Source organism: Leptodactylus fuscus, chromosome 7, assembly GCF_031893055.1.
Source record: "Leptodactylus fuscus isolate aLepFus1 chromosome 7, aLepFus1.hap2, whole genome shotgun sequence".
Lineage (NCBI taxonomy): Eukaryota > Metazoa > Chordata > Amphibia > Anura > Leptodactylidae > Leptodactylus > Leptodactylus fuscus.
In genome coordinates, this window is record NC_134271.1 from 5,110,454 (window position 1) to 5,136,853 (window position 26,400).

The 26,400-nt window shown below is 47.8% G+C and overlaps 1 protein-coding gene across 1 annotated transcript; it reads right to left on the bottom strand.

Moving 5' to 3' along the window:
* Positions 1–1,960: 1,960 nt before the first annotated feature.
* LIN7C (lin-7 cell polarity scaffold C) lies at positions 1,961–15,963 on the bottom strand. The gene is made up of 5 exons (XM_075280840.1): positions 15,902–15,963; positions 9,521–9,639; positions 8,949–9,020; positions 8,097–8,306; positions 1,961–6,542 (listed from the first exon to the last, which is right to left on the bottom strand). Exons 1-5 carry the CDS (start codon positions 15,936–15,938, stop codon positions 6,387–6,389), a joined length of 594 nt encoding a protein of 197 aa, XP_075136941.1. The 5' UTR covers positions 15,939–15,963; the 3' UTR covers positions 1,961–6,386.
* Between the last annotated feature and the right edge of the window lie 10,437 nt (positions 15,964–26,400).

Sequence of the window (26,400 nt, forward strand, 5' to 3'; positions counted from 1 at the left end):
AGTCCATATAGTCCGGTGCAGGGGTCTCTTTCTCTCCTTCCTATAGACAGGGGGGTCTCCGCTCTTCTGCCTTGCAGGGTCTCTGAGATTCTCCAGGGCTTTTGTTTTGTTTACTTGACCTGAGTCTTGGAGTATCAGACCCCCTTACCCTCCTCTCTGGCCCCGGAGCTGAGATGGGTGCAGCAGCCTAACCCCATTCTGCCCTTTATCCCACCAGATTATTTGGGATAAGGCTCATTAACCCTTTCGCTATCAGTGCTCTGTAAACATAAGCAAATTCCACATCCCTTTGTTTGTGACAATGGCGGCTTTATCTCTGAGTGATAATGTAACTGTAATGTCCCTGATTTCCTCGCACAATAAAACAATGATCACGTGGACAACACCCCAAACCTGCTCAGTGACTCCGTCTGTAGAGCTCGCACACATTAACAGATTTTGCTAAAATAGATTTGATATACCAGTTATTTGCAGAAAAATCTCTCATGTGCATGGTCTGTCTTTCATAGTGGGAGGAGCAGGATCCACAGGGGCACAGAGTATTTCAGAAGAGGAATATACATTTCCCTAGGCCTCTGTTTATTAGACTTTGGGGTCTGCAAAGCCAAAAAATTTGAGGTTGGGCTGAACCTGAGATTGATGGAAGATTCATTACAAACCAGTTTGCTCATCTGTAGTCAGAGAGTTACATACTGGAAGGAGTAGGGTCCCCAGCAGCACAGAGTATTTCAGGAGAGGAGTGTGCAGGTCACCTGGGAAATCACAAGATGAGAGGGGCTGAGCTGCTCGCAGGACTCCACTTATACTCCAGGTTATGGTCATTCTCCAGAAGGACTGGCGATTCCTCGAGACAGGGACCTTGTCCGTCAGTCATCTAGGGAATTGTTCTGCAATATTAAAGGGGTTTGCAAGACTCCAAAAACATGGCTGCTTTGTTCTTCTCAGGAAGTGACATCATGTCTGTTGGTCACATGACAATGCCACATCTTCACCTCCTTAAATTGAATGGGACTGAGCTGCAGCATGGCCATGTGACCAAGGGATATAATGTCGCACAATCCCTTTAAGTACGATATTTTGCTCCTGGGATGATTATTGTGTAGTCAGAGATTGATTTGTGACTTCACTAGTCGACTTGTCAGTAGGGTTGAGCCGATCTTGAGATTTCAGGATCGATTTCAAAATCTGACTTCCGATCATTTTCCAGCCGATCCCAATCGCTCAACCCTAATCAATGCTTTTCTATGGGAAGTGTCACTTTTAGGGTTGAGCCGATCTTGACGTTTCAAAATCCGACTTCCGATCATTTTCCCGCCGATCGCGAATCGGGATCCGATCTTTTCTGATGAGGCTGAGCAAGGATTTGAGACAAACTTCCACCACTCAAAGGGTAACTTCCATTTTCTTTTGCCATCGCGCCTGGGGGAGTTTGTTGGCCATGTTTATAATAGACTTGGTTAACCTATGTAACTTCCCTTTTACTATAAAACAGGCTGCAACATTCTCCTTTGCAACCCTGTAACGGAGCTAGTTATGTCTATAATCTCTGACAGATTGTAAGCTCTTGTGCACAGGGCCTTCTGTGCCACCATCTTGTACTTGGTTTGTGTATTACATGTGCGTCCTGCTTGGGACAGTGTCGATATCCGTAACGCGCTGCGGAATACGATGGCGTTATAAGTCCCTTTAAGAAATAGGGTGCAGTGCATATGCGCCATCATGGTTCATGTAGGGTGCGTTGTCTCAAAATCAAACACCTCCTAACTCTCCTGTTCATTCTAAGGGGCGACCACATCGTGATTTTTACGTCTCACATTCATTCCAATGGACTTCGCAAGGCGGAATCTGCCTAAAGAAAAGCTCCGACCTCCATTGAAACAAATAAGAGAGTGGAGAGATGTTGTGCGTGTGTGAATAACCTTACAAACACACGGTAATCACGGATACTTCAATGATCACATATTTATTCTAATGTTTAGCACATACAAATGCTGACACGTACAATCACATTGGTGTCCGTACAACAACAAAAAATGCAATATATTTATAAATCTGCAGAACTGAAACCGCTTAAATAATAAAAAACAACCGGCGTCCCGCGTGTCCCACGTTACATAGGAAGCGCCAAGATACCGGCGGCACTACGAACACAGGCCTCTCCGCTACACACATATACACACCACGCAACCTTCGAGCACTAGGCAGAAGATTCACCGGGACTAACCTGCACCCCCTGCCGAAGACATTGTGGGTCCGTGCGAAGAAAACCCCTTCAGAAAGCTTAGAGGGAAATCTAGAAATCTTACAAAAAAGTTACAAATGATTGTTTGTATCAAAGGTGTCGATCCTTCGGGGTTGTCGTGCACCGGAATCTGAATACATAATGTGGACCGACTGTTCCCCGAATTCTGTCCAATATTCTGAGTGTTGCAAGCTTTGTCTCGGTTTAAGACCGATCGTTTGCTACGGGGTTGTCGGCTTTTATTTTAAGCTCCGAACCCCCAAAGACAAAAAGTAAATGATAAAATTCCACCTGCCTGCAGCTGCCACTAGAGGGAGCTCCATCGATTCTACAGATACATTGACCTTCATAATCACAGAGTATGCTCAGAGCTCCCCCTACTGGTGGCCGCAGAGAAAAACAGGACTTATAGGCGCTGTACAATAACGTGGCCGAGATGTGGCCAGAGGGTTTAGAAAAGCTGGGTTTTTTGTTGCAGATTTTGAGCGGATTTAGCAAAAAGTGAGATGTATAAGCAGCAAGTTTTCTGGTATATTGTGGTGCACATTGGGCAGAAGGCCCTTTTCTTACCCCATAGGTGCACCCTATCCCCCTTTCTGCACCTCGCTCATGAATGTGGGCCGTCCATGGTGTCCAAGACCCTTCTGTGTGCCAAAATAGAGGCCGTTCCCTGTCTGATAGACTTGATCTGTCCTATCTATCTTATGAAAATCCAATCCAATCAGGTCATTTGTGGTCCCAGAAGCCGGACTGGAGGCGACCGGATGATGGCCAAGGCAGCTGTGATGTGCCCGCCCCTTTAAGACTTGTAGAAGAGATTGGATATGTTAATAGTGTGACCTAACAATACCTATGGAATGATTCTGCCGCTCCTGTAATACCAATAACACATGTGATATCATTATACGGGAACACAAGGCAAAATAATAGCACCGAGTAGTACAAGGAAACACTGCTGCCACCTTCTGGTCATGAAAGGGCATTACACCCAGACAGAAAAATCACAATTATTCTAGAGATTTTTCCATTTATTAAAAGGAGTCATTTTTATATTGATTGACCTATGAAATAAACCAGGGTCTCGCTCTATGACCTACAGCAGGGGTAGGGAACGTACGGCTCTCCAGCTGTTGCAAAACTACAACTCCCAGCATGCATACTCGCTCTGCTGTTCTGGGAACTCCCATGGAAGTGAATAGAGCATGCTGGGAGTTGTAGTTTCACAGCAGCTGGAGAGCCAAAGGTTCCTTACCCCTGACCTACAGGCTCCAATGTTACAGAAAGCAGGACAGAGGTCTCTGTACGAAACTGCTATTCTATGGAAAGGGATATACCATGTAAAAGGGCAGGTGAAGGGGGCTATGGACGCATTTGCTGTATTTGGGGCTGTTCAAAGCGGGGTCTCAGTATTCCTTAATACAAGGATCAGCAACCTGCGGCACTGCGGGGAAACCACAACATGGAACTGCCACAGAAGGGAGCATGCTGGGAGTTGTAGTATTGCAGTAATAGGCATGGACAATCCCTTTAATGCAGTAGTCCAGGGGTCGAAAACCTTCGGCTCTCCAGTTGCTGTGAAACTACAACTCCCAGCATGCTCCATTCACTTCCATGGGAGTTCCAAGAACAGCAGGGAAAGTATGCATGCTGGGAGTTGTAGTTTTGCAAAAGCTGGAGAGCCGTACGTTCCCAACCGCTGCAGCAGACAAAAGAGCTGTATGTATGTGTATATATATATTTTGGGGCAAATGTATTACGACTGGTCTAGACCTGTAGGACGTCCCGGCACCATAATAGAAATCTACGTTGGGGGTCCCTGCTTCGGCCTGCAGGTTTGGTGCACAAGAAAGGGCCTGGGTCCAAAGGTGCAACGTAATATCATCCCTCTAGGCCAAAAACGGGTGCAGGAGGGAAGGATACCTTTTCCCCAATGTGTTCAATGGGGTAGAATCCAACCAAAAGTATACATACAAGTCAATGAGAGGCTAAACGTAGAACGGTGCACAGTATACATACAGTATATATATAGGGACGAGCACTGACCACGCGGCGTCCCTGGTGAATATTCTTACAGGATCGGCTGATTCTACTTACAGAGAGGCTTCAAACAAAGAAAAAAATCGATTGACTTACAAATAAAGTAATGAACACTTTGCATATAATATCTGATATAAAACGATGAATTTCTGTATCGAGTGTTGAACGTGGATAGAAAGATCGTGAAAAACTCAGCGTGACACGAGGCCGCCATCTACTGGCCAGAATGGGGAACTGCTTCTATGATTATTACACTTTATGCAAATATCACGTGTCTAATGACGTCTTCCTATCTGGGGTAGAATTGGCAGCTCTTCTATTGGACCTCCCTTTTATAACATCTATCCCCTGCTCCCAGTCTGCAGAGTATTCCTCCTGCACAAGAGCCGGCGCCTCCTTTATTCCTGCTCCACCTGCTTTAATATCGGGATGGACTGTGATTCACTTTTATAGTTTCTTTAATATTCCAAGAATTTTTTATTAGACTCGCTTTCTAAGTCGAGAAGGGCGTGTACCCGAGCCACGGCCAAAACGCGAACAACGATGAGAACGGGATGATGAAGATCCTTTCTAGGGGCGAATCTAAATGTTATGTCCTTGTGCCGCCCCCTACAGGGAGAGCAGAGGACACTTTTTGTACAATCCGAGCTCTGCTACATTCACACGCTGTAAGTAGATTGTAATGATAGGACGACGGCTCGTGTCATGTGACCAGGGAGCGCCGAATCGCTCGGGGACTACAAGGTTTCGACCCCCCTAAGAAATACAATGTGTCTTTGAAACGCTTAGACTTTCCTCTAAGTTCTGATCACGACCAGATTACACAATATGGGGAGGGGCACAGGGGCGGCCCTATAGGTCTACACCACAAGGGCCGACTGCAGGAAGCCCCCCGATTACATAAGGGGGTCCCCTGTCCTGGCCTTCTATGCAGCAGAAGAGGACCAGACACTTGCAGCACTTGGCTCTCTCTGGCATATATTAATACATCGGACCCCCATTTTCCTGATTGGCGGGGGCCTCAGTCATGGAAACCTCATAATCTGAGGCCAGATCAGTAATATGAGGACCTGTCACCCCCTCCCCCCTCTTGGCCCCTTTCCACTAATTCCAGCACAATTGGAAATGTTTGCCGTTTCAGTACTCAATATGCTGATCAGGCTCTCCACTGTCAGGTGGGCGGTCCCAAACCAATCTGTTGCAGCCCAGGACCGCCCATTTGACAGTAGAGTCCAATTAGAATGTCGGGTGCAAAACTGACAGCACCGATTGCTCAGGAATGGTGGGGGCCAGAGGAAAAATACCAACCGTGCCGGAATCAGTGCAGGGAGCGGCTTACCCCACAAAAATGAGGTGGCCATGTAACCAGGGATCTGGAAAGCACCACATGTAATGATCATGTATGGGCCTGTGTGTAAGGATCTCTACATGTGTGACCTACAACCCCCGGGAGATCACCGTGGAATGTTCTCTGTCATGGCTGCCTGTATGGTAGGGGATATCCAGTGACGCTTTCCCCGGATTCTACTTGGATCACACTTCGGGTTCCCGAGCGGATCTCATGATCGGAACCAGAACTCGCTCCGTCTCTGCCTTTCCTCTCCCATGTTCACAAGACGTTACTTGTACTATAGGGGCTGTGAAGACACGGGAGCGAGGAGAGGGCAAATCCAGGGTTGGAACCAGATGGGAAACCTGAGGTTCGACCCAAACAGAACCCATAGGAATAAACAGTCCCTGCAAAACCCCTTTAACAGCACAGCGCGCCCTCCGTTTTGGCACCCACTAGCCCCTCACGTGCCCCCTCCCCGAACAGGATTGGTTGCAGAATACATTAGGAAAACACCAAGTTTACAAATGTCTACTTACATCACCATATTAAAAACGCCTTTTTTTTTGTTGTTGTTTTTTACGTTGTTTGACTTTAAAAAAATGAGGGTAATTAAAAAACTGCCCTGTAAACGTGAGAACCTTCGTGTAGCATCTGTAGGGTTCTGGATTCCCGGCTGCTGCGGCTCTGAATCTAGAACGTGCGCCGTGTCTGGAGTTCTCAGGGGAACGTCGTTTCTTCTACAGTGATACAGAACAGTTTGTGTCTGGCTCGCCCCTAGTTTTGCTGCCGGCGTTTTGCCGATCTCATTTTTTCGAAGCGGGACTCCATCTCTTCCAGGACGCGCGGGGTGTATCGGACCACCAGCTTTACCTTGCCTTGGGCGGCTTTCAGGAGCTCGACAGCTTTCTCGTGATGTTCGCCTTCCACGCTCTGTGCGGGAGACAAAATAATACAAGATAGGCCACACAATACAGCGCTAGAGTTATATTAAAGGGGTATTCCGGCAAAACAAGATCGGCCATCGATTTACCAGCATAAATCCCAATCTTATGCATGAGACCGCTGCAGAAATCCCTGCACCACGTCTGCTGTATGTGACCATAGCATCGGACTCAGAGTCAACGAACCGCGCTGAGAAAATGCTACAAGCTGAATATCTTAAAGGGATTCTACCATTAAACTACTTTTTTTCTAATGAACACGTCGGAATAGCCTTAAGAAAGGCTATTCGTCTCCTACCTTTAGACGTGGTCTCCTCCGCGCCGTTCCGTAGAAATACCGGTTTTAACCGGGATGCAAATGAGCTCTCCGCAGCAATGAGGGCGGGCCCCAGCGCTGAAACACCGATGAGCGCGTCCCCATTGCGGCCCAGAGCTCTTTCCTGCGCCGCCTCCTTCTTCTGCAGCAACTCCGCCTCTTCTGGCTCCTCTTGCTCTTGTAATTCTATACAGGAGCATAGAGAGGCCACCCCAAAATGGCCGCCGGCCAGCTCCTGTATTGAACTGCAAGAGCGGCTACCCAAAAATGGCCGCCAGCCGGCCATTTTGGGGTGGCCTCTCTATGCTCCTGTATAGAACTACAAGAGCAAGAGGAGCCAGAAGAGGCGGAGTTGCTGCAGAAGAAGGAGGTGGCGCAGGAAAGAGCTCTCGGGTAGCAATGGGGACGCGCTCATTGGCCTTTCAGCGCTGGGGCCCGCCCTCATTGCTGCGGAGAGCTCATTTGCATCCCGGTTAAAACCGGTATTTCTACAGAACGGAGCGGCGGAGACCACGTCTAAAGGTAGGAGACGAATAGCTTTACTTAAGGCTACTCCGACGTGGTAATTAGAAAAAAAAGTAGTTTAATGGTAGAATCCCTTTAAAGCTGCAATGGCACAAGTTCCTGCACAGATAACTGCGCATGCCTGGGCCACAAGAAAATGGCCGCTTACACAGTTAGCTGTCGCTCTGCCCGAGGCCTAGAAGATTGAAACCCAGAATGGAAGACGACACAGGGAGAAGAAGATGGAGGCGGCGCTGGAGAGTTGCCTCGCAGTATTGGGGACGCCCCCAGTGCTGTTTGAGCGCTGAGGACCGCCCCCAGTGCTGCAAGACAACTCATTTGCATACTGAAGAAAACCTGGATTTCTACCGAATGGCGGCACGGAGAAGACATCTAAAGGTAGGAGAAGAATAGACTTTCTTAAGGCTATTCCTACGTGTTAGTCAGAAAAAAAGGGTATGCAGTGATAGGATCCCTTTAAACACCGATATACTTGTGCAATCATCCTTAGGCTTCATGTACACGACGGGGTGCGCAGGCCGAGTGTCTCCCGATGGGGGTCTAATGATCCGAACCGTTCTGGTCCAATAGCATCAGAAAGGAGCGGAAGAGAAACCCCATTAAAGTCAATAGGAGACGAGCCAGTGATGAAATCCGTCCCCCCTCGGCGTGCGCACTCAGCCTTACTGCGATTTACATTAAGATGATAATCCGATTCCTCACCACTCCATTGACAGACAGCAGCTGGTCTCCGCGCTTCAGGCCTCCGTGCCTATCCGCTATCCCACCAGGTATAATACGGGAAATATAGATGGGGGAGTTTTGCTCTTTTCCTCCCATTATGTTGAATCCAAGTCCTTCTTCTGTTTTGGGGAGTTCGACAACCCGAGGGTGAGAATGTCCTTCGCTGGCGGCAAAAGCAGCGACTGTGGCCTAGAAAAGTGGAAACCTTCGCATGAATCGCCGCAGACGAGACCGAAGTGACACCGACTACGCCAGAAACAAAGCGATGTCGCTGCAAGAGGAATTTACCGAGGCCGCTTAAACGTCAAACTAAAGAGGTCTGCCATCTAAAGGGTTAAATAGACGTGTCTGTAAAGTCTCTTCTCTCCTAGACAAACAATCACATGATCTATAACCAATGGATATACAGAGAGAGGATAACCAGGTACCATACTGCCACCTAGTGGACATGTAACGGTATTACAGCTAATGGTCTTAGCATTGGTATATAGACGCAGCGGCCCCGTATACCCCGACTAAATGAGGACCAGGGCTGCCATTTCATCTCCGTCGCTCTCATCCTGTGACAGATAAGAGCAACGGACAATAGATAACAGCAGTGTGAACCTAGCCTAAGACAGATTTGTTAATGGAGCTGTGACTATCTCTTCATTACATTCAGTGAGAGAGCAATGAACTTTGGCTACCTGACTATCGCTCTATTTGGAAAGGGGGACGGAAGTTTCCGCATCACTTAGGCGAGTGGTTCGCCCCCCAGCAATCTCAACGTTATCCCCTTTAAGGGGTTCATGGAGGAATCAGACTCCTCTACAACGGCGGCGTCTCTCTTACCTTGGCGGTGGCGTTGGCTCTCACTTCGGGGCTGCTGTTGATGTCTACGGTCTCATACACGTGTTCATAGACCTGGAAGAAAGAACCTTTTAGCAATAGAGGGCTCGCCGGTGACCCCAATAACATTAAACTGACAGTCTTAGGGTAACCCGTCAGTATCAGGTCTGCTGGGGTCTGATTTTTGGCACCCTCACTGATCAGCTGACTGAAGAGGCTGTGCCTGCTATTACAGCTTATGGGGCTGAGCCATAAGAGAACAGGCCTGAGCTGTAATACCAGGTATAAGCTTAGGATAGGTCATCAGTATGTGAATGGTGGGGGGGTCTGACCCCCAGGACACGGCCTATGATAGAGGGCTGCAGTATCCTACTGAATACCAAGCACAGCGCTGCACATATTGTAGGGACTCTGCTTCGTATTGCGGCTCAGCCCCATTCACTTGGATGGGGCTGAGCTGCTGCTGCACTATGTGACTGATGAATGTGACAGCACTGACACAGCCTGTGGACAGAAGGGGCGCTGTTTGTATTTCTACACCTGAGCGACCACTTAAAGACGTCTTGAGATCTCACCTCTCTCACGGCAGTACAGAAATCACTCTGCAGGACTCTCTGCAACGCGTGGAGTTTGTGTGGCGGGACTTCTCCGCTCCTCTGCAGCTTCTCCAGCAGCTCAATGGCCCTTGAGATATCTGAGGAAGAAAAAGACATTATTACTAAATTATAGAGATATCCTCGTCTTGTAACGTGATGGCCGATACACCGCAGGGTCCAATGATCACAGGAATAGGGAGGGGGAGGGACCCATCCAGGTGATGCCACCGTGCAGGGACTGTAGTCTGATGTATACACCATTGTGCAGGGCACCGCAGCCGCACACATCCAGGTGATGCCACCGTGCGGGGACTGTAGTCTGATGTATACACCATTGTGCAGGGACTGTAGTCTGATGTATACACCATTGTGCAGGGACTGTAGTCTGATGTATACACCATTGTGCAGGGACTGTAGTCTGACGTATACACCATTGTGCAGGGACTGTAGTCTGATGTATACACCATTGTGCAGGGCACCGCAGCCGCACACATCCAGGTGATGCCACCGTGCGGGGACTGTAGTCTGATGTATACACCATTGTGCAGGGACTGTAGTCTGACGTATACACCATTGTGCAGGGACTGTAGTCTGACGTATACACCATTGTGCAGGGACTGTAGTCTGATGTATACACCATTGTGCAGGGCACCGCAGCCGCACACATCCAGGTGATGCCACCGTGCGGGGACTGTAGTCTGATGTATACACCATTGTGCAGGGACTGTAGTCTGATGTATACACCATTGTGCAGGGACTGTAGTCTGATGTATACACCATTGTGCAGGGACTGTAGTCTGACGTATACACCATTGTGCAGGGACTGTAGTCTGATGTATACACCATTGTGCAGGGACTGTAGTCTGATGTATACACCATTGTGCAGGGCACCGCAGCCGCACACATCCAGGTGATGCCACCGTGCGGGGACTGTAGTCTGATGTATACACCATTGTGCAGGGACTGTAGTCTGACGTATACACCATTGTGCAGGGACTGTAGTCTGATGTATACACCATTGTGCAGGGCACCGCAGCCGCACACATCCAGGTGATGCCACCGTGCGGGGACTGTAGTCTGATGTATACACCATTGTGCAGGGACTGTAGTCTGACGTATACACCATTGTGCAGGGACTGTAGTCTGATGTATACACCATTGTGCAGGGCACCGCAGCCGCACACATCCAGGTGATGCCACCGTGCGGGGACTGTAGTCTGATGTATACACCATTGTGCAGGGACTGTAGTCTGACGTATACACCATTGTGCAGGGACTGTAGTCTGATGTATACACCATTGTGCGGGGCACCGCAGCCAGACACATCCAGGTGATGCCACTGTGCGGGGACTGGAGTCTGACGTATACACCATTGTGCAGGGACTGTAGTCTGATGTATACACCATTGTGCGGGGCACCGCAGCCGCACACATCCAGGTGATGCCACCGTGCGGGGACTGTAGTCTGATGTATACACCATTGTGCAGGGACTGTAGTCTGATGTATACACCATTGTGCGGGGCACCGCAGCCGCACACATCCAGGTATTGCTATTATGCAGTGACAGGACCCAAACGGCGCCAACGCAAGGAAAGCTTTTAAAGGGACACAATGCAAAACTGGCCCAGCGACCCCATCAGTATTAGGATTGGTATGCTTTTCAAAGACTACAAGAACAGGGGTCCCCAAATCTCCTGTTTGTAGGGACCAGTACATCCCATGTGTCCCCGGGGCTCCGCTCACTGTTATAGGACACATGGAGCACCGGACTCATATATGTGCACTACGGCTCCCTGATCAATAAGCGCTCAGGACCCCCCATCTAGTGATTTAGAGGTTCCTAGTAGGGTCTCCCCAACATGGAGCTGGAAAAAGAGGCGGACAGCCGAACTATTAGATCTGAGCTATACAATGTACGGAGCCGTATACTGTACAGAGGCCATTATACAATGTACGGAGCCGTATACTGTACAGAGGCCATTATACAATGTACGGAGCCGTATACTGTACAGAGGCCATTATACAATGTACGGAGCCGTATACTGTACAGTACTGACCAGCTGATCGGTGCGGGGGCTCGATAACGCCCCTCCATCAGATATTGATGGCCTATTCTAAAACAAATCCTGTAAAACCCACTTAAAGGGATTGTCAGGGATTAAATCTCTTTAGGATCAGCCACTAAAGTCTGAGGACTGGTCCGAGGGAAAGGCCTGATCGTAATCAGGGCGCACGGGTCACTGATCGGCATCACTGGGGCACAATCTCACCGGTCATCTGCAGGAATATGCAATGTCCATAGACGGAAAAATCACATATAAAAGGCTCCCAGATAGAAATTAGGGCGAATTCTTCATCCCATGAACACCCCAAATTACACCAAACATTGTCACCAGTTCCTACTTCTTTAAAGGGTTTGTCCAAAATTTACAAACTTTTTATGTAGATTGTGAACCCCATCTGTAGAATGGGAGGAAATCCAGGAAAACACAGGGAGAACATACAAACTTCTTGCAGTGGTTGTTCCTGGTGGGATTCGAACCCAGGTCTCCAGGGCTGCAGTGCTAACCACTGAGCCACCGTGTTGCCCCGTACAGACTTTTTTTTGCCCAGAAATCGGGGAAGGTGTCCCCCATCGCTGCAAGATCCGGCAGCTTTTTCCCACCACACGTGACCACTGAGGCCAATCAGCAGCTTCTGTGGCCTAAGGAAAGGATCCAGGAGGTCACAGGTGACATTTGTGAGCCATGTCCACAATCCTCTCGTTATATCCGGCCAGGACGACTGGTGGAACAGAGAACAGACCTGAGCGATGGGACAGGAGAGTATGTTTTTTTTTTTTTCCACCTTCCCCGGGCTCTGTTTTCCAGGACATTCCCTTTAAGGCTCACACCCCACATTGCAGAAAAGCAGCTTTTTTTTTTTTGTTGTTGTTGCAGGTTTTGCTTTATTTTTTTTATTTTTTAGTCAAAGGCAGAAGAGAATTAAAAAGGAATAGAAAATATAAAGGAAGCCTTGCAGATGTTTCCCTTCTGTTACCCCACTCGTGACGATGGCTCAAAAATGCAACAAAATCCGAAACAAAAGCGGCATTTCTGCAATGTGGACGGCATGTTATGAAAATGCAGCGTTTCACTGTTTTAGGCTCCACGGGATGTCCCGCAGCAAAAAAGCAGTGCAGGAAAAACCATGGCGGCATCGCGGTTCTTCCCGTAGCACTCTAGGGGGCATTCACACGATGTAACGCGACATTGAGTCTGACACATCAACTCGTGTCAGAATCAGCGCTGCAAAACCGAATCCCATTGACTTCAGTGGGTTCCGTCTTATGTGCGCTACACATTGAAATCAATGGGAGGCTTTTTAACCCATTCATTTCCATGTGTTACACCCTAAACGGAATCCATTGAAGTCAACGGGATTCTGTTTTGCAGCGCTGATTCTGACATGAGTTGACGTGTCAGAATCAACGCCGCGTTACGTCATGTGAATGTCCCCTTAGACTGAAAATTTGCAGAGTTTTCCTCCGCGGAGTTTCGGTTTCAATTATATCTATGGGAAAACCGCCGGCATTTCCGTAGGTAACCGCCTGCTTTGGAAATTGCGGCGTGTCTGCACCTCTGTTTTCACCGCTCGATGGGCATGGGATTCGCTAGAATCCTATCCATTTTACTTGGACTGTAAAATGCCACGATTGCAGCGTTCCCGTCCCGTGCAGCCCCGGCCTTGCAAAGTGAATGTCTAATCCTGGCTAATCCCTCCACAGGACAGAGAAAATCTGCAGCTGGAAAACGGCAATCTAAAATAACACCGACCTACCTGGAGCATGCAGCGTGTGAATCGGACCCATGGAAACGCCGGCGGGTTCTGTATAATAAGGGAAGAAAGTCCGCAGAAGGGAATGTGGAAATAAGCGCAGTGCGATCTGCTAGGAGAGTCAGGAATATCAGATTGGTGGGAGATGCCGCCCAGGACCGCTCCTCTATTCTCAGCAGCCGATATACCGAGCTGGCAGAGTTCATGCCGATCAGCGCCCGTTCACCGGTATAGGAGCACGCAGAGGCCGCAGCAAAAACTTTCCCCGTGGCGCTTTTCATAAGTCTGTTGAAGTTTCCTCTGCGGCCTTTCTGCTTCCATCTATAGGGAAAGCGCCGGCGGTTCTTTGTTTTTCCCCCCATACAGGGATCAGGGATTTTCCCGATCAGTATGTCTTTGTAGAATGGTAGGAAATTCAGGCAAACTCGGGGAGAACATACAAACTCCTTGCAGATGTTGTTCCTGGCAGGATTTGAGCCCAGGACTCCAGCGCTGTAAAGCTGCAGTGCTAACCACTGAGCCTCCGTATTGCCCCAGAAACCGCCGGCGTTTCTGTAGGTAGAATTGACCTGCTGCAATTTCCAAAACCACAATGACTCTGGAGATCACAGCGTCTCTGCTGCGTACATTGTTCTGCAATGTGTGGATGGGATTCGTCATTCACTCACTGCATCTGAATCTCCACTGAAGCCACGAAACAAGGCCACGCCCTGACCGAACCCCATGACATCAGCGGCAGGTGTCAGGGGTTAGTGACTCCTCCTCCCTGACAGGTATCAGGGTTAGTGACTCCTTCTCCATGACAGGTATCAGGGTTAGTGACTCCTCCTCCCTGACAGGTATCAGGGTTAGTGACTCCTCCTCCCTGACAGGTATCAGGGTTAGTGACTCCTCCTCCCTGACAGGTGACAGGGGTTAGTGACTCCTCCTCCCTGACAGGTATCAGGGTAATTGACTCCTCCCTGACAGGTATCAGGGTTAGTGACTCCTCCTCCCTGACAGGTATCAGGGTAATTGACTCCTCCTCCCTGACAGGTATCAGGGTAATTGACTCCTCCTCCCTGACAGGTATCAGGGTTAGTGACTCCTCCTCCCTGACAGGTATCAGGGTTAGTGACTCCTCCTCCCTGACAGGTATCAGGGTTAGTGACTCCTCCTCCCTGACAAGTATCAGGGTTAGTGACTCCTCCTCCCTGACAGGTATCAGGGTTAGTGACTCCTCCTCCCTGACAGGTATCAGGGTTAGTGACTCCTCCTCCCTGACAGGTATCAGGGTTAGTGACTCCTCCTCCCTGACAGGTATCAGGGTTAGTGACTCCTCCTCCCTGACAGGTATCAGGGTTAGTGACTCCTCCTCCCTGACAGGTATCAGGGTTAGTGACTCCTCCTCCCTGACAGGTATCAGGGTTAGTGACTCCTCCTCCCTGACAGGTATCAGGGTTAGTGACTCCTCCTCCCTGACAAGTATCAGGGTTAGTGACTCCTTCTCCATGACAGGTATCAGGGTTAGTGACTCCTCCTCCCTGACAGGTATCAGGGTTAGTGACTCCTCCTCCCTGACAGGTATCAGGGTTAGTGACTCCTCCTCCCTGACAAGTATCAGGGTTAGTGACTCCTCCTCCCTGACAGGTATCAGGGTTAGTGACTCCTCCTCCCTGACAGGTATCAGGGTTAGTGACTCCTCCTCCCTGACAGGTATCAGGGTTAGTGACTCCTCCTCCCTGACAGGTATCAGGGTTAGTGACTCCTCCTCCCTGACAGGTATCAGGGTTAGTGACTCCTCCTCCCTGACAGGTATCAGGGTTAGTGACTCCTCCTCCCTGACAGGTATCAGGGTTAGTGACTCCTCCTCCCTGACAGGTATCAGGGTTAGTGACTCCTCCTCCCTGACAGGTATCAGGGTTAGTGACTCCTCCTCCCTGACAGGTATCAGGGTTAGTGACTCCTCCTCCCTGACAGGTATCAGGGTTAGTGACTCCTCCTCCCTGACAGGTATCAGGGTTAGTGACTCCTCCTCCCTGACAAGTATCAGGGTTAGTGACTCCTTCTCCATGACAGGTATCAGGGTTAGTGACTCCTCCTCCCTGACAGGTATCAGGGTTAGTGACTCCTCCTCCCTGACAGGTATCAGGGTTAGTGACTCCTCCTCCCTGACAAGTATCAGGGTTAGTGACTCCTCCTCCCTGACAGGTATCAGGGTTAGTGACTCCTCCTCCCTGACAAGTATCAGGGTTAGTGACTCCTCCTCCATGACAGGGGTTATTGGCTCCTCCTCCATGACAGGTGACAGGCGTTAGTGACTCCTCCTCCCTGACAGGTGGCAGCTGCTCCTCCTCAGTAACATTTCAGGTTCCCCTCTCCATTGCTCCAGCACAGCCCGGCCTCAGGGCACCGACCTGCCGTAGATAACCTGCCCGGTGACAGCTGTGATCTCCCCTCACACCACCCGCCCATCGCCGATCACCATAGTGATGTCTATGGCCGAGGCCCGAGCGTGCACCTCCCCCTCCCTGCCCCGCACAGCGCCCCCTCCTCCAATCTCACCTCTCTCCAGCCTGACAGGTTCCCCGGACACCGCCATCTTGTCTCCAGCTGGGTTCACTAGCAGGAAACCACCGAGCGGAAGTGACGTTATAGCATGAGATCACGTGATGGTAAGCATTCTGGTAACTGTAGTCCGTGCGTGTGAGGAGGAGCAAGATGGCGGCCGAGTGTGGAGAGGATGAGATTGTATTATAGTGTATATAAGGGGATGGAAAGGGTTACAGTCACTGCTCAAGGTATTAGGAATGATCCCTAAAGGGAATGTGTCATATTTAAAGAGATAGTACACACAGTGACGTCACAGTACAGAGACAGTACACGCAGTGACGTCACAGTACAGAGACAGTACACGCAGTGACGTCACAGTACAGAGACTGTACACGCAGTGACGTCACAGTACAGAGATAATACACACAGTGATGTCACAGTACAGAGATAATACACACAGTGATGTCACAGTACAGAGATAATACACACAGTGATGTCACAGTACAGGATAATACACACAGTGATGTCACACTATAGGGATAATACACACAGTGATGTCACAGTACAGAGATAATACACACAGTGATGTCACAGTACAGAGATAATACACACAGTGATGTCACAGTACAGGATAATACACACAGTGATGTCACAGTACAGAGATAATACACACAGTGATGTCACAGTACAGGATAATACACACAGTGATGTCACAGTACAGGATAATACACACAGTGATGTCACAGTACAGAGATAATACACACAGTGATGTCACAGTACAGAGATAATACACACAGTGATGTCACAGTACAGAGATAATACACACAGTGATGTCACAGTACAGAGATAATACACACAGTGATGTCACAGTACAGGATAATACACACAGTGATGTCACAGTACAGGATAATACACACAGTGATGTCACAGTACAGAGATAATACACACAGTGATGTCACAGTACAGGGATAATACACACAGTGATGTCACAGTACAGAGATAATACACACAGTGATGTCACAGTACAGAGATAATACACACAGTGATGTCACAGTACAGAGATAATACACACAGTGATGTCACAGTACAGGATAATACACACAGTGATGTCACAGTACAGAGATAATACACACAGTGATGTCACAGTACAGAGATAGTACACACAGTGATGTCACAGTACAGAGATAATACACACAGTGATGTCACAGTACAGAGATAGTACACACAGTGATGTCACAGTACAGAGATAGTACACACAGTGATGTCACAGTACAGAGATAGTACACACAGTGATGTCACAGTACAGAGATAGTACACACAGTGATGTCACAGTACAGAGATAATACACACAGTGATGTCACAGTACAGGATAATACACACAGTGATGTCACAGTACAGAGATAATACACACAGTGATGTCACAGTACAGGATAATACACACAGTGATGTCACAGTACAGAGATAGTACACACAGTGATGTCACAGTACAGAGATAGTACACACAGAGATGTCACAGTACAGAGATAATACACACAGTGATGTCACAGTACAGGGATAGTACACACAGTGATGTCACAGTACAGAGATAATACACACAGTGATGTCACAGTACAGGATAATACACACAGTGATGTCACAGTACAGAGATAATACACACAGTGATGTCACAGTACAGAGATAGTACACACAGTGATGTCACAGTACAGAGATAATACACACAGTGATGTCACAGTACAGAGATAATACACACAGTGATGTTACAGTACAGGGATAGTACACACAGTGATGTCACAGTACAGAGATAATACACACAGTGATGTCACAGTACAGAGATAATACACACAGTGATGTCACAGTACAGAGATAGTACACACAGTGATGTCACAGTACAGAGATAGTACACACAGTGATCAAATATCAATCAGACCAATGGATGAGAAAAAAACTGCGCTTGCTCCAAATCCGTTGATTTAACACGTTCTTTTATTATGGTTCTAAATACACGATGCAGCGGACTGCGTTTCGGGGCTTCCCCTTTATCAAGTGTATTACCACTGTACACACTTAACTTTGCTGGAACTGCAAAACACTATGTCTTCCTGCAATGTGCGCCCTGGCTCCGATGCAAAACTGCTCACCACATAAGGAGTCACAAAGTGTAGTCAGTGTCTGCAGCAGTGTGAACAGTCTGCAGTATGGCTGATACACACAGTGATGTCACAGTACAGGGATAATACACACAGTGATGTCACGCTACGTGAGTACTGGGATAATAACCATTCCGACTTTGGATTGTCCAGACTCTGCTCATCCTGATCCTCCTGTTACAGCCTTTCCTGATTCCTGCTGTACATTAGCGTCTCTCTGGCTCCGGTCACTTGGCACTTACAGCAGCACTTAGATAAGATGTGACCTGATGTGTTACCCGCAGTGAGGTCCAAATCCCTGTCCAGAGTTACGAGTGATACCATAGAAGTTACTTATATAACCCGCGGGGGAGCGGCCCAGTGTTATACCAGAGAGGAGGCGCGATGGGCCCGCACCCCTCTGACCGTTATCAATGGCCTGTAATGACTAATAAAGGTTTTGAGGACGATTTTGGGCGCCATTCTGAAATAACGGGTATAAATACAAACGCTGACATTTCGAAAAACCTTCGTTGCGATTGTAAAGAATTTCTAGAATCTTCAAAAAGTCTCTTTGTTTTTTGGGGAAATTTCCATTCTGTGTTTTAATTGCTAATTGAATGACACGGCCGGCTGTGGAATGTTCCGGCTAATCCTTATCTTTCATGGTGATTCTCGACAAGACGAGAAATGATGTCGTAGTCCTTCTGTAATGTCTGTGGGCTGAATGTTCCATGAAGATTAGACCCAAGACGGACAATGCTCAAAACAAATATCCCCTCCTTAGTCAGTAGCAGATATTAGTCACGTAGGTCCTAGACGTGTAGAACGAGACAAGGGCTCGGAATATCTTAGAAGATACCATAAAGGACAACCCTAACATAGGTCCAGATGTGTAGACCTTCAGGACAAGGGCTCGGGATATTGTAGCACATACCGTAAGGGACAGCTCTGTCCTAACAACATTCCTAGACGTGTAGACCTGCAGGACAAGGGCTCGGGATATCTTAGCACATACCGTAAGGGACAACCCTAACATAGGTCCCAGTTGTATTGACCTTCGGGACAAGGGCTCTGGATATTGTAGCACATACCGTAAGGGACAGCTCTGTCCTAATATAGGTCCTAGATGTGAAGACCTTCGGGACAGGGGTTCGGGATATCCTTGACTTAGAAGATACCATAAAGGACAACCCTAACATAGGTCCTAGATGTGAAGACCTTCGGGACACGGGCTCGGGATATCTTAGCACATACCATAAGGGACAGCTGTGTCCTAACAAAGTTCCTAGATGTGTAGACCTTCGGGACACGGGCTTGGGATATTGTAGCACATACCGTAAGGGACAGCTCTGTCCTAATATAGGTCCTAGATGTGAAGACCTTCGGGACAGGGGTTCGGGATATCCTTGACTTAGAAGATACCATAAAGGACAACCCTAACATAGGTCCTAGATGTGAAGACCTTCGGGACACGGGCTCGGGATATCTTAGCACATACCATAAGGGACAGCTGTGTCCTAACAAAGTTCCTAGATGTGTAGACCTTCGGGACACGGGCTTGGGATATTGTAGCACATACCGTAAGGGACAGCTCTGTCCTAACATAGGTCCTAGATGTGAAGACCTTCGGGACAAGGGCTCGGGATAGCTTGACTTAGAAGATACCATGAAGGACAACCCTAACATAGGTCCCAGTTGTATAGACAGGGGCTCGGGATATCTTAGCAAATACAATAAGGGACAGCTCTGTCCTAACATAGGTCCTAGATGTGAAGACCTCCGGGACAAGGGCTCGGGATATCTTAGAAGATACCATAAGGGACAACCTTAACATAGGTCCTAGACGTGTAGACCTTTGACACAAGATCTTGGGAATCTTAGCACATACCATATAGGATAATGGACAACTCCTAAAGAAGGTCCTGGCTGTGTACACCTTTGGCACAAGGTGTCGGGTTATCTTAGGACATACCATAAGGGACAACCCTAACCTAGGTCCCAGTCTTGTAGACCTTCTACACCAGGACTCTGCATATTTTATCTCATAACTTGTAAGTTGTTCTTACATGACTGTGAGGAGCATTTTATAAGGGAAAGTAATGAAGAATGTAAGGAGGGCCTCCACCTCAAAGTCCTTTCCACTTTCTGACCCTCTGGTTTTCCACCTTGGGATTATTTAGTGGGGTGTCCAATGCTGCAGATCCTTCTTCAGCCGCCTCCTATGGGGTACAACAGAATTGGGAGCTGATTTTATGTTCATTCCTCCATGTGAACTTACACGAAGAATAATTTTAGTTTTTCCTCTTCAGGACAGTCGTTTGCTCAGCGTAATGACAGGGATGACAAGATCTTAAAGGGGCACTCTACCTTTAATATTGGCAATGGAGACAGGATGTGTAAAATGAAGCTTATCTGGAGCTGCAGGTAAGTGGCCTTTTATTTCTTTCTGGAGGACCAAGTATGTTGTGAAAAACTATACATAACATAGGGGACAAATGTCTGAAGGTCGGGGGTCCCACTGACTCCCATTAATCAGGAGAATGCAGGTCCCTGCAGTAACCTATGAGAATGGAGCTGTAGTATAGTCATCAATATCACATCGCCTGGGGTCTGACACTCAGCCCTAAACACAGCGCCGTACTTTGTATAGTGGCTGTGCTTGGTATTGCAGCTCACCGCTTTTCACTTGAATGTAACTTTGCTGCAAACAGACCAGGTGATGAATAAAAGTTATCACTGTATATAGGGCAGCATGATGGCTCAGTGGTTAGCAGTGTATATAGGGAAGCATGGTGGCCCAGTGGTTAGCACTGTATATAGGGCAGCATGGTGGCTCAGTGGTTAGCACTGTATATAGGGCAGCATGGTGGCTCAGTGGTTAGCACTGTATATAGGGTAGCACGGTGGCTCAGTGGTTAGCACTGTATATAGGGCAGCACGGTTGCTCAGTGGTTAGCACTGTATATATGGCACCCCGAGGCTCAGTGGTTAGCACTGTATATATAACAGCATGGTGGCTCAGTGGTTAGCACTCTATATAGGGCAGTACGGTGGCTCAGTGGTTAGCACTGTATATAGGGCAGCATGGTGGCTCAGTGGTTAGCACTGTATATAGGGCAGCATGGTGGCTCAGTGGTTAGCACTGTATATAGGGCAGCATGGTGGCTCAGTGGTTAGCACTGTATATAGGGCAGCATGGTGGCTCAGTGGTTAGCACTGTAGTCTTGCAGGGAGGAGCTAGAGGTAGTCGGCGTACACTGCAACTCTCAGCATCGTCCCGATGTGCTGGAATAGGGAAGGGGGCAGGTGGCTGTAGTGACACTTGGCTTCCAACAGGTCATGTGGTGCTGCGACGTTTCGTTTGCAGGCCTTGCTGCTTGATAAAAGAATCGTCACCTATATGGTCACATGACTGGATGGAAATGGGGTAAAGTAAGTTACTTATAGTTGAGGGATCCGATTAAATAAACTGTAATTGTAATAAACCAGAAATCCCCATATACAGTATATAGCGGCCTTATTAGGGTGATACATCCACAAGGCAGAACTTGAAGAACAGTTGTCAGCGTCTTGCAGTGTGGCTGCTGCGTCTGCTGCCTCCAGATGTGGCACCCGTCAAGGCAGAGGCTGGCGCAGCGCCCCCTGCTAATTAACTAGCGACAAGCTTGTCATCTCCTAATTCATTCAGGCCCTGCGTCGTGTTGTTCAGGAGCAATAACCATGCGGTGCCCGGGAGATGACAGCACACGGCAGCCCCCGCACTGCTACAGATGGGGGTCACACTTTTTGTTTTTTAGGTATAGAAGGGCTGAGATGAATATTTGGCACCTGTATGATGTATGGTCTTACATGGGACTGCAGGTAAACTCACAACACAATCAGCTCTGCTACATAAGACAGAAGAAAAATATAACGTCTTCGTTGCAGCTTTGTGGTCACTGCAGTCCATTCAGTTGTAGATTTTTCTATCCAGGTCCTTATCTCCATGGAGCGTGTGCACGTTTAGTAAGGAATATACAAATAAGAGGAAGTTTGCTCTAGCGCCACCTATTGGAAGGTCAATCCCTATAGATCAATGCCTGGTTGTCATAAACCCTGATAGCATCATCTGGGAGTAGGGCCAAGACAGACTCTCTCCTCCATCACTAAAGTGGGTAAAGGTTTCCTCCAATCCGTCTGCCTCTTCATGTCATCCCAGACAGACTGGATGATGTTGAGATCAGGGATCGTCACTTCCAAGACTCCTCCTCCAAAGGGCAAAGGTCACTCCGAATATTGATGGGATTTACATTTCTTTTCTTCATTATGTTAATTGACAAAAATAAACTATTAACCCTTCTGTGTCTGAAAACATTACTTTTTCAGTATTTATCCACACCTGCCTGAAACTTTTGCACAGTACTGTACACAGGCTCCCTATAGATAAGAAGGAGGTTTTACAAAATTGTCTTCTAAATTCTGAAATTAAAATTTACTTGCATTTTTTTTGTGTTCCTTATGCGGCTCCTTGTGCTGTACGTGCGCCCCATCGGTCACAGGTTACTATCGCCCCTTATGCTCTATATAATGACGCCAGTGTAAGTCTGTCGTGTATTTTCGGATCCTTGTCCGTTGCAGGACTTTTCACCCCACTAGGTGGCAGTCTGTAATCTAGTAAAGTGCGTCGTCTGCAAACACAAAGCCTGCAGACAAGAAACCGAGATGTTGTATAACAAGCGCCCCAGACAGCTGGGAACACTGGAGAAGGGCTCGTTCTAGCACATAGGGGGGCACCTAGGGGGCCGACATGTCCTATCAGCTATTGTCTTATGGGGATAGGTGGAAGTGACTTACTCTGGTTTAGGCTGCAAAACCCGATCCGTTCATCCGCAGGATTTCCCAGCCTGATCCCAGTCTGGAAAGCCGGGCTCCCTGTAATAGTAGGGAGTCCCTGCAGTCCCATACTATATACAGGACAGGGCAGGGACTCCCAGCACTAGAGGTTACAATAGTGCGAGAAGTCCCGATCTCATGACTGGTTTTAGGAATAGGAAATCTGGACTGGATCTGAACAGATCAAACCCACTCATAATCCAGTTATTCGTTTCTCATTTAACGGGGGTGTCCATGAATGATAGCAAGCTCGGGGGAAGCCGAGGCGATTGTAAAACAAGACATTCCCACCTATCCCTGACGGACGGTTCACTTTCTCTCCCATGCCCAAAAGTGGAGACTGGTAAGGAGTCAGGGACTTTTGTGGGTGGTGCAGCGACCCCTATCCAGCGACCTATGAGGTCAGGGGTCATGTGAGCCTATCTGCTCTGGCCAAGAGTCTCGGCATGGGAGGCAAAGGGGACCGTACGATCGAGCATGCCCACTAGTACTCCATTCAACATCATTGAATGTCTATGAGACTGACCAGAACACGTGACTGCCACGGCCATTGTCAGCGCCATACAGGTAAGGCTAATGTTATAGGCAGCCAGGTATATACCCACAGGAAAACAGACCTCAAAATGGCGCAATTTATTGCTTTTCGGAAACCTTTTTACCCCACAATGGATTAAAAAATTTTGGTGCAAATGACGCCACAATTCTGACCCTGGGGGAGATTTATTAAGACCAGCGTTTCGTGCACGGTGCGACCGATTAAGATGCTTTGTTGGGTCCACATTCAGGGCCCGGCGGTGTACGGCAGCCGAGTCACTGGAGTCCCTGAAAAGCATAGAGTAGATTTTTTAATGTTCCAAGAATTTACAAAATTCCTCGGAGCATTGAAGAAAATCGTTTTGGCGGCCTGTGTCACTTTGTGCCGAGTAAAGGATGGCCCAATTTAGCTCCAGTATAATGTCATAGGCCAGAAAACTCATTGCCGTCTGCCGTGTGTCTCATCCGTCAGCGCCGAGGATATAACCAGGTTTCTGAGCATTGAATTACAGTTTAGTCTTCCTGCAGAAAACATACAATATTTATTGGCAATGTGCTCTGAAAGGACGGCGCTGCCGGGGATGGGAGGAAATGACGCCACACTCCATTCTCGCACATTTCATCTATGAATGGACTCTATATATATAAATATACCACCCGGTACCTCCAGAAATCTGCAGAGGAATTCACGGAATCCCATGTTTATGTCGTTGGCCGAAAGATTCCTTGTGTGGGAAATAAGGATGGTCCATAAAAAGTAATACACGGCTTAATCCGTCGCAGCATTCCAAGAAGGTGCTAATGGGGCCAAGAATCCGGAACTGCAGAGGTGGATGTGACGGGAGGCGGACAACACATTGCACATCTAGTACAGAGTAATCTGACCCTGGTATATAGCTCTGAATAATGCCGTGTCTATTCTATAAGACACCGTATACCTGGCTCTGAATTCCATATTTAAAGGGATCCTATCATTAAAATCACTTTTTTTCTCGATCACACGCAGGAATAGCCTTAAGAAAGTCTATTCTTCTCCTACCTTTAGATGTCTTCTCCGCGCCGCCGTTTGATAGAAATCCTGGTTTTTGTCTGTATGCAAATGAGTTCTCTCGCAGCACTGGGGGCGTCCCCAATGCTGTCACAGAACTCTCCAGCACCGCCTCCATCTTCTTCAGAAACGGCTTCTGGGTTCAAACTTCTAGGCCTCGGGCAGAGCCAACTGCGCATGCCCACCGGCCACAAGAAAATGGCCACTTACAATACTGTGTAAGCGGCCATTTTTCTTGTGGCCGCGGACAGGTGCAGTCAGCTCTAACAGAGGCCCGAGGCTTAGAAGTTTGAACCCAGTTCCTGAAGAAGACACAGGGAGATGACGTTCCTGAAGAAGATAGAGAGTTCTCTCGCAGCATTGGGGACGCCCCTAGTCCTGTTTGAGTGCTGGGTCCGCCCCCAGTGCTGCGAGAGAACTCATTTGCATACGAAAAAAAAACAGGATTTCTACCGAACGGCGGCGCAGAGAAGACATCTAAAGGTAGGAGAAGATTAGACTTTCTTAAGGCTATTCCTACGTGTGATCGAGAAAACAAATGTGATTTTAATGATAGAATCCCTTTAACCCCTTCCCACTGCAGCCATTTCCCATTTTGACTCCCCATAATTTTCTTATTTTTCCATTCTCAAACCCATATGAGAACCTAATGTTTGCGGGACAAATTGTACATCGTCATAATACCATATAATATTCCATATGATGTACCGGGAAGCTGAGAACAATCAGAATGAGGTGGAATTGGAGATAAAATCGCATCGTTTTACAACATTCTTACTGGTTTCATTTTTATGGCCATTCACTGTGCAGCCAAAATACACGTCCCCCGTATTCTATGGGTCGGTACGATCCTGGAGATACTAAATTTCTATAGTTTACGTATTAACCCCTTAAAGAAATCCAATACAAAATTTATCGTTGTCGCCGTATTCTCTAGTGATTTTTTTTTTTGCAGGGTCAGATGTTCATTTTTGGGATTGTCTATTGTTTTGATCATTTTTTACAATAGGCAAAGTTCTGGGACACTGCATGAGTTTCACTTCATTGATGTACTTTTATACGTGTTCTACGGAAAGGAGGGGGATTTTAATATTTAATACTTTTTTACTGTAATTTTTAGACCCCCTCAGGGGTCCTTTCACTATTGCAATGCTTTGTAAAATTGTGGAATTTTTATTACCAGCCTTGGGTCTTTCCATCAACTCTTGGCTGTCATGACAATGGATTGCTGGCCATGAATCTTGTTCCGAGGGCCAGTGATCCACCCCAAAATGGCGCCTCGGTCAGCTTTGCAGCCACTGTTTAGAACAGCGGAGATTCGGCATCTATGGGGTCCGTTCATCTCCTGACATCTGCCATAACAGTACGGCCATTGTCGGGAAGGGTTTACATTTGTAGACAATTAAACTCTAAACAATTTTGCAAATGTAAGTAAAATTTTGTAGCATTTTAAAGATTTACGTCTTCGTACCAACAATCCGTTACCAATGGATATGAATAGAGGAACTTTCTATGATCTTGGACTTGTCGGAAACCCATCCTGGAATATGGAAGTCATGGCCAGACCGTAGAATAACACTTGACCATCGGGGTTTCTCGAAGACTGCTGATCGGGGTGGTCTCCCGTTAGAGTTTGATTTGTAAGTCGGTAACTTATATCCGTAAAACGGACATTGTAACACCTAAAACTACGGTGGTGTAGAGTAAGGAACCGAATCCAGGAATTTTTGTCTGCTAAAAAGGTCATGAGATTTTCTTCCCATTTGTGTGATTTTGTCATAAACCCTCATTTGGACCAAGAACTGGATCTATAAGATGAAAGTGACGGCATTACATCATACACTCGGCATCTGTATGGCCAATTACAACATTACCGGCTCCAGAACTTCCTATCGTAGACCACGGCTGCAATTATAGGAGCACTTATG

What these genes read in the sequence shown, in the direction of transcription:
- LIN7C (XM_075280840.1), bottom strand. Translation starts at nt 15,938, where the DNA reads ATGGCGGTGTCCGGGGAACCTGTCAGGCTGGAGAGAG. An exon ending in TCTGTACTGCCGTGAGAGAG is followed by an intron (nt 9,021 to 9,520) that starts GTGAGATCTCAA and finishes TCTTTCTTCCAG; the next exon opens with GTCTATGAACACGTGTATGA. An exon ending in TGCTGTCTGTCAATGGAGTG is followed by an intron (nt 6,543 to 8,096) that starts GTGAGGAATCGG and finishes TCTCCCGCACAG; the next exon opens with AGCGTGGAAGGCGAACATCA.